We start from the raw sequence: 16743 nt of genomic DNA on the forward strand, positions 1-16743 counted from the left end.
TGCTGAGTCAAGAGACACCCACATTTTAAGTTTTGGTGGGAACCAGCAAGTTGCCTTTCAAAAGATTGTGCCAGTTTTCATTGACAACATGAAATTACTTATTAGCCACACCCTTCCTTTCCTGGATATTATAATTTTAAAGACTTGTTCATCTGTTTACCAAAGTTTAGCCATGTCATTTGAAAAGGTGGTTGTCGTTGCTTCTCTGCTCACATAGAAAGCTGGGCTGGCAGCCACATGAGGCTTCAAAGGAGAGCCAAGGTTTCCTGGTTTAGAGTCAAGACCACCCCAGCTAGTGATGTGCACCCAAAGGTGGTGGCGTCTGCTGGGACCTTCGTCATCTTAGTCACTTCAGCTGTTCTATGTTAAAGTTAGCCCAGTGTTGCCCCCAATCCAATAACTTGACACAATGTGTGGTTTCTTAACAGGTGGCAACTGGGAAGTGGAAACAGATAAGTAAATACTGTCCACTTGATCTCTACTCAGGGTAAGAGAACACCTCTACTTTGTCCCCAGTGCCACCTTTCTTGGAAGTGGGGATGGTGGTGTGTTCTGTGAGGTGGGGGCCATGGGAGGTCCTTCTGTGGGGAGTGCTGTGAGTGGGGATGGTACAGGTATGAGGATAGAGCTGGCATTCTGTGAGGTGGGGCTACTGGCCTGAGTATAGCCAGGACCCTGGGCAGGGCTTAGTTTCTTCCCTGGGATCGGGGTTCCCTCCATAGGTTCCTGCAAGCTACCTGTGGGAGCCAGCAGCTGGGGAGATGTTGCCACAAGGAAGGAGCTGAGAGCAGGATGGGGATTAGAGGCAATGATGGGGGTGCCTCTGTGAGGAGTGTTGGGGAGAATGTGGCTCCTTAACCTGCAAAGCTCGGACACCTGAAGTAGCCACTCCCAGGCATATCCCCTGAACCACATCTCCTGAGACATATAGGCAGGTGAATGCAAAGACTCCTTGTAATTCTATCGGTAATTCTTCCTTTTAGAAATAAACAGAGAATGTACTTTGCCTTGAAAAGCTTGTTGCGGGAGGCACAGAACAACTTAAAGATATTTAAGGTAAGAGTTGCTTCTATTTTATGGTCCTTTTGAGATGGAACCAGTGGGTGCCTGGCCTGAACCAGGTGAACTGGCATTCTGGTCCCTGATGGGTCTCTGTCAGCTTACATATGAGGGCATCTGGGCTGGGTTTGCCTTAGCACAGTCTTTTGGATCACTTTTCCAAGGCCTGTTCCATGGGCATAACATCCTATGATCCCTTGGGAATGTGATATCGACTCCTTGACCGCTGGGTAGCATTAGGCTCCTTTGACATCCAGATGCTGATCTTGGCCTTGGATGAGGATAGCCCTGACATGGTTCTGTGCATCTCTGAGGGCTGCGTGGTTGAGGTAGGAGCAGGAACTAGAGTGGCACAACCTGGAGGGTAGCCGCACCTATATGTTTATTCCTGGTTAACTTAGGGAACTTGTAATTTGCGTACCCCCTTGTCAATTAGTGAATTCTCCAAGTCCTGCAACTCTGATTGTCCTGTGTTTTGGCTGTTCAAGGGAAGGTTCTGCATATGGAACATTTACCATCTGCCATAGGCTGCTGCCCTGACCCGGGCTCACTGAAGCCTTGTAGTTGGCTGGCCTGGTGCTAGCAGAAGTCAGGGCATTGGACGGGGTGCAGGGAGAGGGGAACAAGGCTGGCCCAGATCTAGAACAAGGCTGGCCCAGATCTGGAGGAGAGCTAGTTGTGGCCTGTGTTAGAAATGTGTCCCCTGGGTTCCCCCTTATCATCTGTTTTGCTCCTTACCACTGACTCTGTCCTCAGTCTCATTTATGTCCTAATTAACTGTGATATCAAGTGAGAGTTTGTGACAGGCTCTAGGCTTGTAGCCATCAGTTCTGTGTAGAAAAGCAGGGCTGTTCGATCTGGACAGCCTTGTGCCCTATGTGTTCTGCACTGAGTGGATAGCGCTGTTCTACACACGGCCCTCAGGAGGGAGCGTGGTGTGGGGGAAAGGAGGTGCTGGGGAGCCTATTCTTGATCGCTTTCCCTCATCTGGCTTAGAAGTCTGGTCAGAGTGAATTGACTTTACCACATCTGCCTCCGCCTTCCCAAATCTAGAAAGCGAGGACATATTTTAAAGTAAGTTTATATTTTTAATTCATATAAAGACTTCATGAATTTTATGTTTAAATTCTAAAGATAAATTTCCTTTCATCTGGAGATTAATTTGAAACCTAGAGTAAGGCTTGCATTTTGTTCCAAGTGGACCATTTTTTGACTGTCCCTGGGCTAGCTTGTTGAGCCCACACTTAAGCTGAGTGGTAGGTCTGGTCTGGCCCCTGGATGGACGCCCTGTCCTAGGCTTGGGGCCTGAGTCTGGCTGTCTGCCGCTTATGTTGAAATCAGCATGGAAAACAATCCAGAGGGTGAGATAATAGTTTCCAAAGAGATGGATAAAGAGAAAGGACACAGAATAGTTTTTTAAAATAACTCCTGGAGAATTCAGTACATTTTTGCAAGTGCCATCACTTCTAACGAGCCAATTCTGGTTCTGAAGCTCATGTCTTCCATTGTGAAGTTCCAGGTGTGGAGAAATTTCCTGGGTCGTGGTCAGTGCTGTCATCATACTCTGTGTCCAAGTGTTGTTCACAGTCTCCATGGCTGTACCTCTGTCTATGCCAGCACTGGTCACTTGTGAGACTTGCTAGGGGAACACATGGGGTAGTCATTGAGCCTGGGATGGTGGTTCTTTACCAAATGTCATATGAGGTCCTTGAGCCACTGTATTTGTAAAACTCCCATCTATCCAGATACCAGACACTGGGGAAAAGAGGCCTTCCACTTCTAGGGGTTACTCAACCACTCATGGGCTGGGAGGAAGGACCAACTTCACAGTGAGCCAAACTGCACTAGACTATGGGCTGAATTGTGGCCCACCTCCTAGCTGCAGCCCATGGTGCCTGGTTTTGGCTCACCACTTCTTATTTGCCTGCTTTCCTCCTGGGAGCTCCTGCCTTCCCTTTGCCTGGCACACCCTCCTCCCACTGTATGGCCCATCTCAAGGGTCAGTGTCTCTTAATGATTTCCCCTGGTCCTGTGCCTAGCAGTGGCCTAAGCTGTGTCCCCATCACCCTGGACACCTATATGGTTAGCTCTCACTGCCAGAGGGCTCTCCTGGGGGAGGCATCATGCTTCTGGATCCCAGGACCTTGCCAAGTGAGGACTGCCCTGTCCACACTTCTAATTGGATTGAATTGACTCCCATCTGCCACCTGGCAGCAGAGCAAGGATCGTCCTCATCAATGTTATCTACTGCTGCATCATAGCCACTTAACTCTCTCAGTTTCTGTGGCCAGGAATTGAGCAATGCAGTACATTTTCTCAGGTGCTGTTACTTCCAATGAAGCCCATGCCTCCTGTCATTGTGAAGTTCCAAGTATTTAGTTGATTCTGACTCAGGGTCTCTTTAGAGGCTGCCTCCCATCTGAAGGCTGGGCTTGGGCCAGAGTCTCTGCTCCCAGGGTAGCACTCTCACCCCAGCCTGGGCAGGAGGTCTTCTTTTATGGCCACAAGGGGCTCCACAGGGCTACTCAACATGGCTGCTGTGATCTGAGAAGAGAGCCACCAAGGTGAAAGCCATGGCATCTTTTGTAACTTAATCTTTCCAAGAATGTGCTGTCGTTCTGCCCAAATTCTGTTGGTCACACAGACCAAACCTCCAGTGTGGAGAGGACTACAAGTGTATCATGGGATGGGGCCATTGAGGTCTGTGCTGAGCAGCTGACCACCCCATCTTACAGATGGAGAAACTAGGGGTAAGGGGTTTGCCACTTCCCCAGTGTTGGCTGCTGCTCAGGGTGGTGGGGACCAGGGTTCTCTTAAGGGTTTTTTATCAGACAAAATGACCCCCCACCCCAAGTCATAGTGTTGGGCCCACTGGGTGTCCCTGCCTTCGGGCCTGGGAACATTGGTGCTGTAAGGAGTTCCTTTGCTGAACTTGGTCTTAGAAGGCAGGATGGCCTCAAAGATGAAGATTTCCATATTAGTGTTGCTGGTGGGTGCTTGGCCCAACTTGTCACAGGGGACAGAAGCCCTCTAGAGGGCTGGTCACCCACAGACCTCCACACCGACTGAGAAGTTTCCCTGCTCAGCTTCAACTGACACCACATGTCTTTCAGGAGCATGAATGTCACACAGCCTCTTGAGTAACTGGTTGGGGTCTGTGGGAGTATGAGCTTTGGGCTGGGTTTGCTGCCAGAGTGCTGCATTCTGGTCTGAGGGTTTGTATTCCAGGCCAGGACTCTGATCTTCAGTTTTTGAGGTTTTCTTCTTTTTCATGTTCTAGTGGGACTTGTCTCAGGGTGCATGAGGGTGGGTTTTCTCACAGGCCTACAGTGTGCAGGGACTCCAGATAGGACACATATATGATGTTAGGTCCCTTTGCCTGCCCAGTGGGGTGGAGACAGAGATACTTCCCTATCCACTTGTTAGAAGTGACACTTCCCTGTTCCTTTTCCCTTCTGAAGAACGGGGAGTTGATTTATGGCTGCAAAGATGCCCGCAGCCCCGCGGCTGACTGGAGTGAGCTGGCGCATCACCTGAAGCCCTTTTTCTTCCCATCCAATGGCCTGGCCAGCGGGCCTCACTGCACGAGGGCCGTGATCCGAGAGCTGGTGCGTGTCATCACTCGGGTGCTGCTCAGTGGCTCGGACAAGGGCCGGGCGGGTGCACTAAGGCTAGGGCCCAGGTCACAGGGCCCATGTGTCTGTGAAGCCAGCCCTTTCGGCAGGAGCCTGCGTCACCAAGGTAGGCCGGGTTGGGGCAGGTGGGTGAGTGGGCAGAACCTGGGGTGAGACCTGCATGTGTCCTGGTGGCTTAATGGAGCTTCTGCAGGAGCAGCCAGGGCCCTTACAGAGTTCCCCAAAGCCAGCCTCCTGCTTCTCAGCCCCAGGTGGGGAGACTCCCTTTCTTATCTTCAATCTGGGTTTATAAATTGTTTATAATTGCACATATTTAGGTTGTAGGGTTTTTCCTAAAACATCATCCCTCATGTCTGTGCATTCTCTGTGGTTTCCTGAGTGCTTTCTCTATATTACATTGGTTCATCATCTTTGCAACCCTGGGGGTACATTTTCTTGGCCTGTTTTTTAAAATGCAGAGATCTGAGGCACAGAAGTTGGAGTCCCACAGTCCAGGCCCTTCAAGATAGGGGCTGGCCCCAGCTGGCAGCAATTTGCAGATAGGTGTGAACACAGCATGCAGAGCCTCTGGCTCTGAGCACCTCCTGCTAGAGGCCCATGTTGCTCACAGACTCACAGTGGCCAGTTGTGACTCAGTGATGGTGGCCTGCTGGTTTTTGTCATGAGTCTTTATGGGTTCCTCATTTGCCCTTTTGTCATCTGCTGGTAGCTCTACAATATGCTCAAGTCTGTGGCATGCAGAGCCACAGCCAGGAACTTATTTTGGGGGGCCAACTAGGAAAACTGAGTCTTCAGTTTTTGTGCTAAGAGCCCTATGAGGAAGGCCGTAGGGTTGTGGTGTAGGAAGATGGCAGCTCTGCCCCCATTTGGCTTTTAGGTGTTGTTTTTGCATGCAGCTGCCCAGGCATAACGGATTGCCACTGTTCTCAATGTGGCCACCCACCTTTCTGTGTGGGTGATGGCTCTGGGCTCCACAGACATGGTCTCGCAGATTTGGAAATGTTGGCATGGTCGTTGTCAATTTTGTGCCTTGCCTTATTTAGACTGAGGGTTATCTCCCTAAACTTAGATCTGCGCTGTTGTGATAAACTTGAAAGATGCTGAGAGGCAAGAGAGGCAGAGAGCAAGATGTGGGTTATCTGCTCCTTTATTTTGGTGCTTGACACCATGCATGTGCCAACAGTCCCAGCCACTCCATGAGACAGGGTGCAGCCTGTGCCCACCAACTTCTTCAGTTCTTGATAGTAAGCCTCTCATTTTCCCCTGATGTTCTTGGTAGGAAAAAGCAGCCTGGAGTGCTCGGGGTTACCGAAGGGTTGTCTTCTGTACAAAACCCTCCAGGTGCAGATGTTGGATCTGCTGGACATTGAAGGTCTCTACCCTCTGTACCGACGAGTTGAGCAGTACCTGGAGGAGTTTCCTGAGCAGAGGTGAGGTTTGGGCCTGTGGTGCCCCTGCCCCTTCCAGGCCCATATGGGGTCATAAGTAGCCCTGAGGGTAAGAGGAGAATGGGGAGAGGGGATACCGCAACAGAAAGACAGTACAGACCTTCCAGGAAGATGACCCACCCCAGCCACCTTCCTTTCTTGCCCCTAGATGCTGGGCCCAGTCAGGGGATTCAGTGCTGCTTGCAGGAGGAACTGTGGTCACTGGTGCATTTCTGGAAAAGAAAGCACATCCTGTGAAAGTAACAATCCGCATCAAGCAGTTCTATGTCGTGAGTCAGGGCCGAGCCTGCAGGGGGCAGTGCTGCTCCACAGCTAGCAGCCTTTTTGCCCAAGCCCTGGCTTCCTGTCTGAGGTCTTCCTGTGCAACAGTTCCTCCCCTGGCCCTCCTGATGGGGGTTGCTGGAGTCCACACTTGCAGCATGTGGTAGGGGCTGGGACTCCCTTCTTCCTCACTGCACCTTCACTGGGATCTCTGACCCGGAAGCTGTTTGTCATAAATAGAACCTGTTCAGCCTCAGCTCCCTGGGTTCTGATCTTGCAAGTTCTCTTTAAAACTTTGATGCCCTGGGACAAAATATAGTATTAGGAAGAGGAGGATCAGTTATATGTTCTTTAATACCAGATGCGTGATTATTAAATTGTTAGCAGTTTAAGAAACAATTTCCAGTCAGCTTTGTCATCTTGCTTTCTGTGCCTTTTCCTTCAGAAAAACATTGCAAATAGATGGGCCTTATGATGAAGCATTCTACCAGAAGCTGCTTGATCTTTCCACTGAGGATGATGGGACAGTGGCCTTTGCGCTGACAAAGGTGGGTAGACCTTTTTGGAAACACACTGTGTGCTCCTTAGGCCCTTAACAACACTACCTCGGAGTTTTCCTGAGACAGGTTTCCCACTACCCATCCCTGATGGTTAAGACAGAAAACTTGAGTATTAAAATAAATGGCTAAAGTTCCCTCCAGATGGATTGGGCCGGGTAAGGATTTGTTCACTTGGCTCCAGTCCACCCCCGGGCCCAGAACTCTTTGTACCCCCATCCTGGGGTCCAGAATCCAGGGGCACCTCTCTCTGCTTCCTTCTCAGCAGCCTTAGAACCGACTGGTGCCAACCATCTGTCTCCTCGCAGCCGTCACTGGGGGCCTGATCACCCACCCATGACTAGGGAATGGCTTTCTTCCCCCAGAGCTCAGGCCAGGGGGCAGCTTGGAGAATCTCTTAGGGAAGAGTTCCAGTTCTGTTCTTTTGGGTTCTGTCAAATGAAAGAATTAAGAGGCACCATGAACTTGGGTAGAAAAAATTATACCTTTTACTAACCTCTAACTGAAATTTAGCATTTCCTTTCATTATGAATATGGCAACAACCACAATAGGGTTAGCAGAACTCCTGACTACACTGCAAGAAATCAGATCTTTCATTTCACATATAGTTGCTACAGCTCTTTCACGACAACTTTGTATTTATCACTCCTGAGGTTTGGTTACGTAGTTCTACGTAACACGTTTGTCTTTTAAAAATTTGGTATCTGATATGCTCACCTTCTGTGTCTTATTTTCTGCATTTAAAATGTTGTTTGGAGGGATCTGTAGGCTGCACTGGGCTTCCAAAGGTGTTGCTAGATGCTAAAACAATTAAGGACCTCTTTTGTTATGGGAGCAAGGTGACAAAAGGCAAGAACAAAACCTTCTCTGTGTGCACATGGACAGCTGCTCTGGAGCCCTCAGCTCCTCTGTCCTGGTACTGATGACATGTCTGTGGTTCCCACTGATGTCTCTGGCCGAGGCTGGCTGCTCCCTCTTCTGTACCTGTTGGGTTTTCGAGGATAAGGACTGAGGACCTCCCTTCTGAAGGCAGAGCTGTCTTCAAGGTGGGGAGAGATCCAAAAGTGGGGCCTTTGCTTCACAATAAAGAGACATTATCTGCCCTATGTTGTCTGGAACTTGGGTACATTGATTTAGGAATAAATTATAGCTTGCCTCTTTTTGAAGAACAGAAATATAGGACTTTTTAAAATAAATTTATATTTTTTAAAAAATTTCTACTAAATAAGAATGGATTACTTTTTAATTTTATTTCAGTTTTTTAAACTTCATATGTAAACATAATCTTGTAAGAGATTCAAACAACCATTACACAACTATCAGAATGGCTGAATAAGTACATTGGGAGAACACTGACTGCTGGTGCAGAGAAACTGGATCACTCAGATACTGCTGGTGGGGATGTAAAGTGGCACTAGCCACTCTGGGAAACAGTATAACAGCTTCATACAAAACTGAACATGCAAGTAGCCTGTAACCCAGCACTCCTGGGCACTTGTCACAGAGAAAGGAAAACTTATCCTTGCCCAAAATCCTGTGCAGGAGTGTTCACAGCAGCCTTAAATAGAGTAGCTAGAACTTGGACACAACCCAAGTGTCTGTCAGCAGGTGACCTACAACAGATTGTACAAACTAGCACTGCTGAGCAATGAAAAGGAATGAACTCTGGATACACACAGAACCCTGGTTGAATCTCCAGGAAATTGTGCTGAGTGATGAAAACCAATCCCAAAGGGTTACACACTATGATTCTGTTTAGATGTCATTCTCGAAGTGACAAAGTTGTGTTGTGGCCATGGGTTGGGGAAGAGGTAGAAGGAAAAAGGTAGATGCCAAGTGTGGTGATGGAACTGCTCTGTGTCTTGACTGTGGCAGTAGATGTATGAACATGTGATAAAATAACACACACACACACACACACACACACACATGTACATGTAAACCTTAGGAGATCGGTGTAAGATCATGGAGTGTTCTATTGGGGGAGATTGGATAAAAGGCACTCGGGAGTCCTGCATTATTTGTAACACCTGCATGCAAACCTGTAATTAACTCTAAATAAGCAGTGAGAATATTGTATGAAATGTGACTGTATTTCTCCCCAAGCAATAGATAGCCACGGCTAACAGTATGTGTCTTTTCAGAACTTCACACACTTACACAAACACTCATGTGTGCGCACGCGCTTGCTCGCTTGCGCGTGCGCTCTCTCTGTCTCTCTTTCTCTCACCATTCAGAGGATTGTCCATATTATTTACATTGTTTGCCAGCTTACATTTAATATAATGTGGCATAAGGTCTCTGTTGGAATATAAGGGTGTGTCTTTCTTTTTGTCTGAAGGAGTTAATATCTGGTGTTTGGAATCAGAACAGGGGTGTCGTGAAGCATAAGCTGGGAAGCAGGTTGAGAACATTCCTCAGCCACATACTGTTAAAGTTCTGTCTTGAAGACTGTTTATCTAATGTCACTCCGATGAAATGAAAGTGGAGGGGACATCGTATTTATTTCCAGGCTCAGGAAACTTAGCTCAGAGTGACTCTTGGTTTCTGTCTGTTGTGTAGCATTCTGTAGCAGGAATCAAGCAGACTCTATTTATAAAGAGCTGGATAGTAAATGCTTTAGACTTTGTAGGCCAACTGGTCTCTGTTGCAGGGACTCCACTCTGCCATTGTAACTCAGAACCATAGACGAATATAAAAGAGCACAGCTGTGTTCTAGTAAAACTTTATTCACAAAAACAAGTGGCAGGCTGGATTTGGATCTCAGCCTGTAGTTTGCTGACCTCTGTTCACTTTTGCTTGTTAGTTTTTATATTCCATTTTTCCCCCTCTATTAGTTTGGAGGTTACACAGTGTTTCTATTTCTTCCAATTTGAACATGCATATTTAAAGTCTAAAGTTAATAACCTAACCACCCTGTCCCCATCACACAAGCCTGGCCACACAAACACACCATATAAGGTATTAGGATACTTTAATTACAATTATCTCTTGTACACATGTAGTTATTGTCCACAATTCTATTTGTGTTATTCTTTTTTAAAATCATAATTTATAGTATTATTTTATATAGATGTTTCTTCAGAGCTGTTGCATGTTTGCCGATATCTTTATCCAACATTCTAACATCCAAGATCTTTCTTCTTTTCTCTTTTTTTTTTTATAACAGCTTTATTGAGGTATAACTTACATACTATACAATTTACCTGCTTAAAGTGTACAATTCAATGCTATTTCTAGATTCACAGGCATGTGTGATTATTACCATAGTTTTAGAACATTTAATCAACTCAACAAGGAGTCCTATACTCTTTTAGCTATCATTCCTTTATCCCTAAGCCCTAAGCAACCACTCATCTCTTTCTATCTCTATTTGCCTATTCCAGATATTACATGTAAATGGAATCTTTCAATATATGATCTTTTATGACTGGCTTTTTTCACTTAGCATAATGTTTTCAAGGTTCATCTATATTGTAGCATATATCAAAACTTTATTCCTTTTTATGGGTGAATAACCTTTTGTTTATTCATCAGTTGGACATTTGGGTTATTTCAACTTCTTGACTACTGTGAATAATGGTGGTATAAATATTTGTATACAAGACATATATTTTTACTTCTCATGGGCACATATGTAGGAGTGAAATTGCTGGGTCAAATGGTCCTACATTCCCACCACACGTGTACGATGGTTCCAATTTTTCCATGTTTTTACCTGTCCTTCTGATTTTAGCCATCATAGTGGGTATGAAGCGGTATCTCATTGTAGTTTTGATTTGCATTTCTCTGAAGACTAAAAACATTTTTTCATGTGCTGGCTGCCTATTTTTATATTTTTGGAGAAGACTTTTCAGATCTTTTGCTTACTTTTTAATATGCTATTTGTCTTATTGTTGTTAAAAATTCTATATGTTGTAGATTGTAGGCCCTTATCAGATATATGATTTGCAAGTATTTTCTTCCATCTGTCAGTTGTCTTTTTACTTTTTTGATAATGTTCTTTGAGGTAAAAATGTTTTTAATTTTTTAAAATTTATTTATTTTTTTATGGTGACATTGGTTAACGGAATCCAATAAGTTTCGGCTATACACTTTAACAGTAAGGCATTTATATTTACACTGTGTGTTAACCTCCCATAGTTAGATTTCTTTCTATCAACACATATTTGACACTCTTTACCTCATCTAACTCCTCCCTCACCACCTACTACTCTCTGGTAACCACTAGTCTGTAGTCCACTTCCATGAGTCTCTGTTTGTCCTGTTCATTTGTTGCTTTTAGGTTTATATCCCACATATAAGTGATATCATGTGATTTTTAACTTTTTCTGTCTGGCTTATTTCACTTAGCAGGATTATCACGGGGTCCATCCATGTTGTTGCAAATGGCAGGATTTCATCTCTTCTTATGGCTGAAGAATATTCCATTGTATATATGTACTACAGCTTCTTTATCTAATCATCTTTTGTAGGACACTTCAGTTGCTTCCATGCCCTGGCCACCGTGAATAATGCTGCTATGAACATTGATGTGCAAATATCTTTATAGATATGGGTTTTCAAGGCTTCAGGGTAAATATCCAGTAGAAGAATTGCTGGATCATATAGTAGATCAATTCTGAGATTTTTGAAGAACCTCCATAGTGTTCCATAGTGGCTATACCAATTTGCAGTCCCACCAGCAGTGTATGAGTCAGGTTCCTTTTTCTCCGCATCACCTCCAACATTTGTTATTACTTGTCCTGTTTATAATAGCTATTCTAACAGGTGTGAGATGGTATCTCATTGTGGTTTTGATTTGCATTCCCTAATAGCTAGTGATGTTGAACATCTTTTCATATATTTGTTGGTCATTTATATGTCCTCTAGCGAGAAGTGTCTGTTCAGGTCCTGTGCCCATTGTTTGATTGGATCGTTTGGTTTTTTTGCTGTTACTGAGTTGTATGAGTTCTTTGTATATTTCGGATATTAGGCGCTGTCAGAGGCATTGCTTGCAAATATATTTTCCCATTTGGATGTTTGTCTCTTTTCCGTGTTGATGGTTTCTTTTGCTGATCAGAAGCCTTTTAGTTTGATGTAGTCCCATTCATTTACTTTTAGCTTTTATTTCCCTTCCTTTTGAGGTCAAATTCATAAAGTCCCCTTTAAGTCCAAGGTCCTTGAGTTTAGTTCGTTTTCTTCTATTCATTTTATGGTTTCAGGTCTTATATTCAGGTCCTTAATTCATTTTGAGTTAATTTTGGCGTGTGGTGATAGAAATAGTCTAGTTTCATTCTTTCGCAGGTGGCTTTCCAGTTTTCTCAGCACCATCTATTGAAGAGGCTTTCCTTTCTCCACTGTATGTTTTTTGCTTTTTTGTTGAAAATTATTTGCCCATATAAACATGGGTTTAATTCTGGACTCTCAATTCTGTTTCACTGGTCCGTGTGTCTGTTTTTCTGCCAGTAGCATGCTGTTTTGATTACTGTCGCTTTGTGGTATAATTTGAAGTTGGGCAGAGTGATGCCTCCAGCCTCATTCCTTTTTCTCAGGATGGCTTTGGCAATTCGGGGTCTTTTGTGCTTCTGTACAAATCTGATGATTTTTTGATCTATTTCTTTAAAGAAGGCCTGTGGGATTTTGAAGGGGATTGCATTAAATCTGTATAATCCTTTAGGTAACATGGTCATTTTAACGATGTTGATTTTTCCAATCCAAGAACACGGAATATCTTTCCACTTCCTTGTATCTTCTTTGATTTCTTTTAATAGGGTCTTGTAGTTGTCATCATACAGGTCCTTGACATGTTTAGTTAGATTTATTCCTGGGTGTTCTATTCTTTTTGTTGTATTTGCAAAGGAATTATTTTTTCCACTTCATTTTCTGACACTTCATTATTAGAGATAGGAACGCTATAGATTTTTGAACGTTGATTTTGTATCCAGAGACTTTACTGTATTTGCTTATTGTTTCTAGTAGTGTTCTTGTGGATTCTTTGGGGTTTTCTATATAGAGAATCATGTCATCTGCAAATAGTGACAGTTTGACTTCTTTGTTTCCTATTTGGATATTTTTTATATCTTTCTCTTGTCCAATTGCACTCGCTAGGACCTCCAAGTTATATTGAATAACAGTGGCAATAGTAGACAGCCTGGCTTTGTTCCTCATCTTAGAGGGAAGGTTTTTAGTTTCTCACCATTAAATATAATGTTGGCTGAGGGTCTGTCGTACATGGCCTTTATTATGTTAAGGTAGTTTCCTTCTATACTGATTTCGTTAAGTGTTCTGATCATAAATGGATGCTGTATCTTGTCAAAGGCTTTTCTGTATCTATTGGTATGATCATATGATTCTTATTCTATGATTTGTTTATGTGGTTTATCACATTAATCGATTTGCATATGTTGAACCATCCTTGTGCCTTTGAGATGAAGCCCTCTTGATCGTGGTGTATAATCTTTTTAATATGTTGCTGTGTTCAGTTCACTAATATTTTGCTGTGTCCCAAAAGTTTTGATATGTTGTACTATCATTATCATTCATTTCTATGTATCCCTTGATCTCTCTTTTTATTTCTTCTCTGACCCAGTTATTCTTCAGTAGCATGTTGTTTATTCTCCATGTATTTGTGGTTCTTCCCACTTTCTTTTTACAGTTGATCTCCAGCTTTAAAGCATTATGATCAGAGAATATGGTTGGTACGATTTCAGCCCTCTTGTATTTGTTGACGCTATATCTGTGTCCTAGTATGTGGCCAATCCTTGAGAATGTTCCATGTGCACTAGAGAAGAAAGTATAAGTAGCTGTTTTGTGATGGAAGGCTCTGTAAATGTCAATTATGTCCAGTTGGTCTAATGTGTTATTTAAGGATGTTATTTCCCTATTGATTTTCTGTTTGGATGATATGTCTATATGTGACAGTGGCGTATTTAGGTCTCCTACTATTGACTGTGTTTTAGTTTCTCTCTTTAGTTCTGTTAGTAATAGCTTTTCATATTTCAGGGCTCCCTGATTGGGAACCTAGATATTAAAAAATGTTTCGTCCTCTTGGTGCCTGATTCCCTTTATCACTATTAAGTGTCCCTCACAATCTTTCTTTACCTTATTTATTTTGAAGTCTATTTCGTCTAATATTAGTACTACTACTCCCACTTTTCTCTAAATGCCATTTGCTTGAAATATCATTTTCCATCCTTTCACTTTGAATCTATATTTGTCTTTGGACCTGAGATGTGTCTCCTGGAGGCAGCATATTGTGTTTTGTTTTGTTTTGTTTTGTTTTGTTTTGTTTTGTTTTGTTTTTGATCCATTCTGCAACTCTGTGCCTTTTTATTGGTGAGTTCAGTCCTTTTACATTTAGGGTGATTAATGAAATGTGAGATCTTATCACCATTTTATCTTTTGCTTTCTGGTAGCTCGGTGTTTGCGTTCTTTGTCTTTGTTTTTTTCGTCTTTATTTTGGTTGGCTTTTGTGGACTTTGCTTCTTGTTCTTGTTTTATGTTATATAGTTCAGTTCTGAATCTTTACGTTATATAGTTAGTTCTGAGTCTTTCCATTACCAATATTTAAAGGAATGTTATATATATTTATATACGGTTGTCCGTTTTCTTCTTTGTGTGCCTTATCTCCATTCCTCTGCGAATTTGTATCTTTGAATACTCTCCTTTTCAGTCATTGTTGTCTTATTTTTTTCCCTATGTATGCTGAATGTTCGTTACTATCTCGCTATATCAATTTTCCTATTATTTAAGCTTATAATGTCTTATTATTAATAAAGGTTGCACCCCTCTGCTTTTATTTGCCTGATAAGTCACCATCCTCCTATTTATGTAATTTTTTTTGTCATTTTGTTTTAGGCGAGCTGACCCCTTTCAGTATTTCCTGGTCGTGCAGGCCTTATAGTGGAGAACTCCCTCAATTTTGTTTGTCTGGAAAGGTCTTAATTTCTCCTTTCTATCTAAAGGAGAGCTTAGCTGAATACATTATTCTAAGCTGGTAATTCCTTTCTCTTAATATTTTGAATATGTGATTCCACTCCTTTCTGTCTTGCAAGGTATGTGCTGAGAAGTCCGATGATAATCTAATGGGTTTTCTTTTATAAGTCACCATTTTCTTCTCTTTGGCTGACCGAGAATTCTTTTTCATTGATTTTTGATAATTTTAATGCAATGTATCTTTGGATTGAGATAATTGTGTGTTCCGTTGACTTCTTGAATTCCAAGCTCTATTTCATTCCTTAGATTTGGGAAATTCTCATCCACTATTTGTCAGATAATGCTTTCTAGTCTTTGTTTCTTTTCCTTGTCTTTGATAATACCCATTATTCTTATTTTTTCTCCCCCAATATTACCAGATAGTTCTTGTATTTCTCTTTACTTTTTATTCTTCTGTTTCTCTCTTCTTTCTTCTGATTTATTTCTAGATTTCTGTCTTACATGTACTTTCTTCCATCCATTTGGCAACTCTATTGGGCAAGTTTGCTATTTTCATTTTCAACTCTTACAGTTTTTTTTTTTTTTTTTTTTTTATCTCCAGAAGATGTATTCTGTTCTTTTTGAAGGTTTCAATCTCCTTGTCCTGCTCATCTAGTAGTTTTTTCAATTTCTGAAATTGTTGATATGACTCGTTTCGGAATTCACCAAGTTTTTTCAGAAATACTATCCTGAATTCTCTGCATTTAAGTCACGTATTTCTATGTCTGTAAGCTTATTTTCTGGAGATTTGTCTCTTTCTTTCAGAGATGACTTGTCACTTTGGTTGTTCATGGTGTTTAATGGACTATTTCTCCACCTGGGCATTAGTGGAAGTGTATTCTGTTGTTTTTCCAGAAAGAAGATTTATTATATAAAGGTCTCTCTTTAGCCTGCTGCAAAGAAGCACTTTTCTTTTGGTTTCCAGTAGGTGGCGTCTAAACCTCTTGAATTCCTGCTTTATATAAAGCCTTAATAATGCCTTTTAATTTTCTTGTCAATATTTAATCATGCTCGCTATCCTCAGTCGCAGTCCCTGTCAGTGTTAGCAGCAGTTTCGGTAACATGTGCTTAGATTCCCTTGGAGCTCCATGGTGTTCGGTCTTAGAGGGTATTAGGGGGAGGGGCGCTCTGGGTTGGGGTTTGGGGACTGCGGCTCAGCCTTGGTTTTGCAACCATGGCTGGTAAAAATCAACTGTTCTTTCTCTGCTGTACCACATGTCTGCTTTCTTCCCTGATGACTGGGCCCTACTGCCGGCTGCATGGAACTCACAACTTTCCCAGGCAGGGCTGTTCAGGGAACTTGCTACACCTTCTTCCCTCCCTCTTCCTTCTACAGGTAACTCCGGTGGCTACGAGAGGCAGCTTTTTTATTTCTCTTAGTCCACTGCCCGACACTTGGGGTTCTAACCTGTGGTATCTATGTGCAGATCCCATGCTCAGATGTGCTGGTATGCAGTTTGGGTGTTTTTTTTTGAGTGTTAGACGTTTGGCTTAGTGTTGTTTCAAGGTTTCTTTAAACCTAAATGTTTTTAGTTTTGATGATATCCAATTTATTTTTTTCTTTCATTTTTCATGCTTTTGGTTGTCATATCTAGGAATCCATTGCTAAATCTAAGGTCATGAATATTTTTCCCTGTTTTTTTTTGAACAGTCGTATAGTTTTAGCTCTTACATTTAGTTCTTTGACCCATTTTGAGTTAATTTTTGTATATGATTTGAGATGGACATCCAACATCATTCTTTGCATGTGGATATCCAGTTTTCCCAGTATCATTTGTTGACGAGATTATTTTTTTCCTCGTTGAATAGTCTTGCCACCCTTGTGT

The 16743-nt window shown here is 42.8% G+C and overlaps 1 protein-coding gene across 1 annotated transcript in view; it reads left to right on the forward strand.

The window, feature by feature from the left end:
- Positions 1-16743, forward strand: part of IPPK (inositol-pentakisphosphate 2-kinase) — a 62295-nt gene that overhangs the window by 35162 nt on the left and 10390 nt on the right. Inside the window, exons 7-11 of the mRNA XM_036218312.1 lie at positions 429-487; positions 984-1056; positions 4521-4800; positions 5974-6124; positions 6849-6951. Of these exons, the coding sequence (XP_036074205.1) occupies positions 429-487; positions 984-1056; positions 4521-4800; positions 5974-6124; positions 6849-6951 (666 nt within the window). The remainder of the gene's footprint in view (positions 1-428; positions 488-983; positions 1057-4520; positions 4801-5973; positions 6125-6848; positions 6952-16743) is intronic.

This window comes from Rousettus aegyptiacus, unplaced genomic scaffold (assembly GCF_014176215.1).
Source record: "Rousettus aegyptiacus isolate mRouAeg1 unplaced genomic scaffold, mRouAeg1.p scaffold_m13_p_3, whole genome shotgun sequence".
Lineage (NCBI taxonomy): Eukaryota > Metazoa > Chordata > Mammalia > Chiroptera > Pteropodidae > Rousettus > Rousettus aegyptiacus.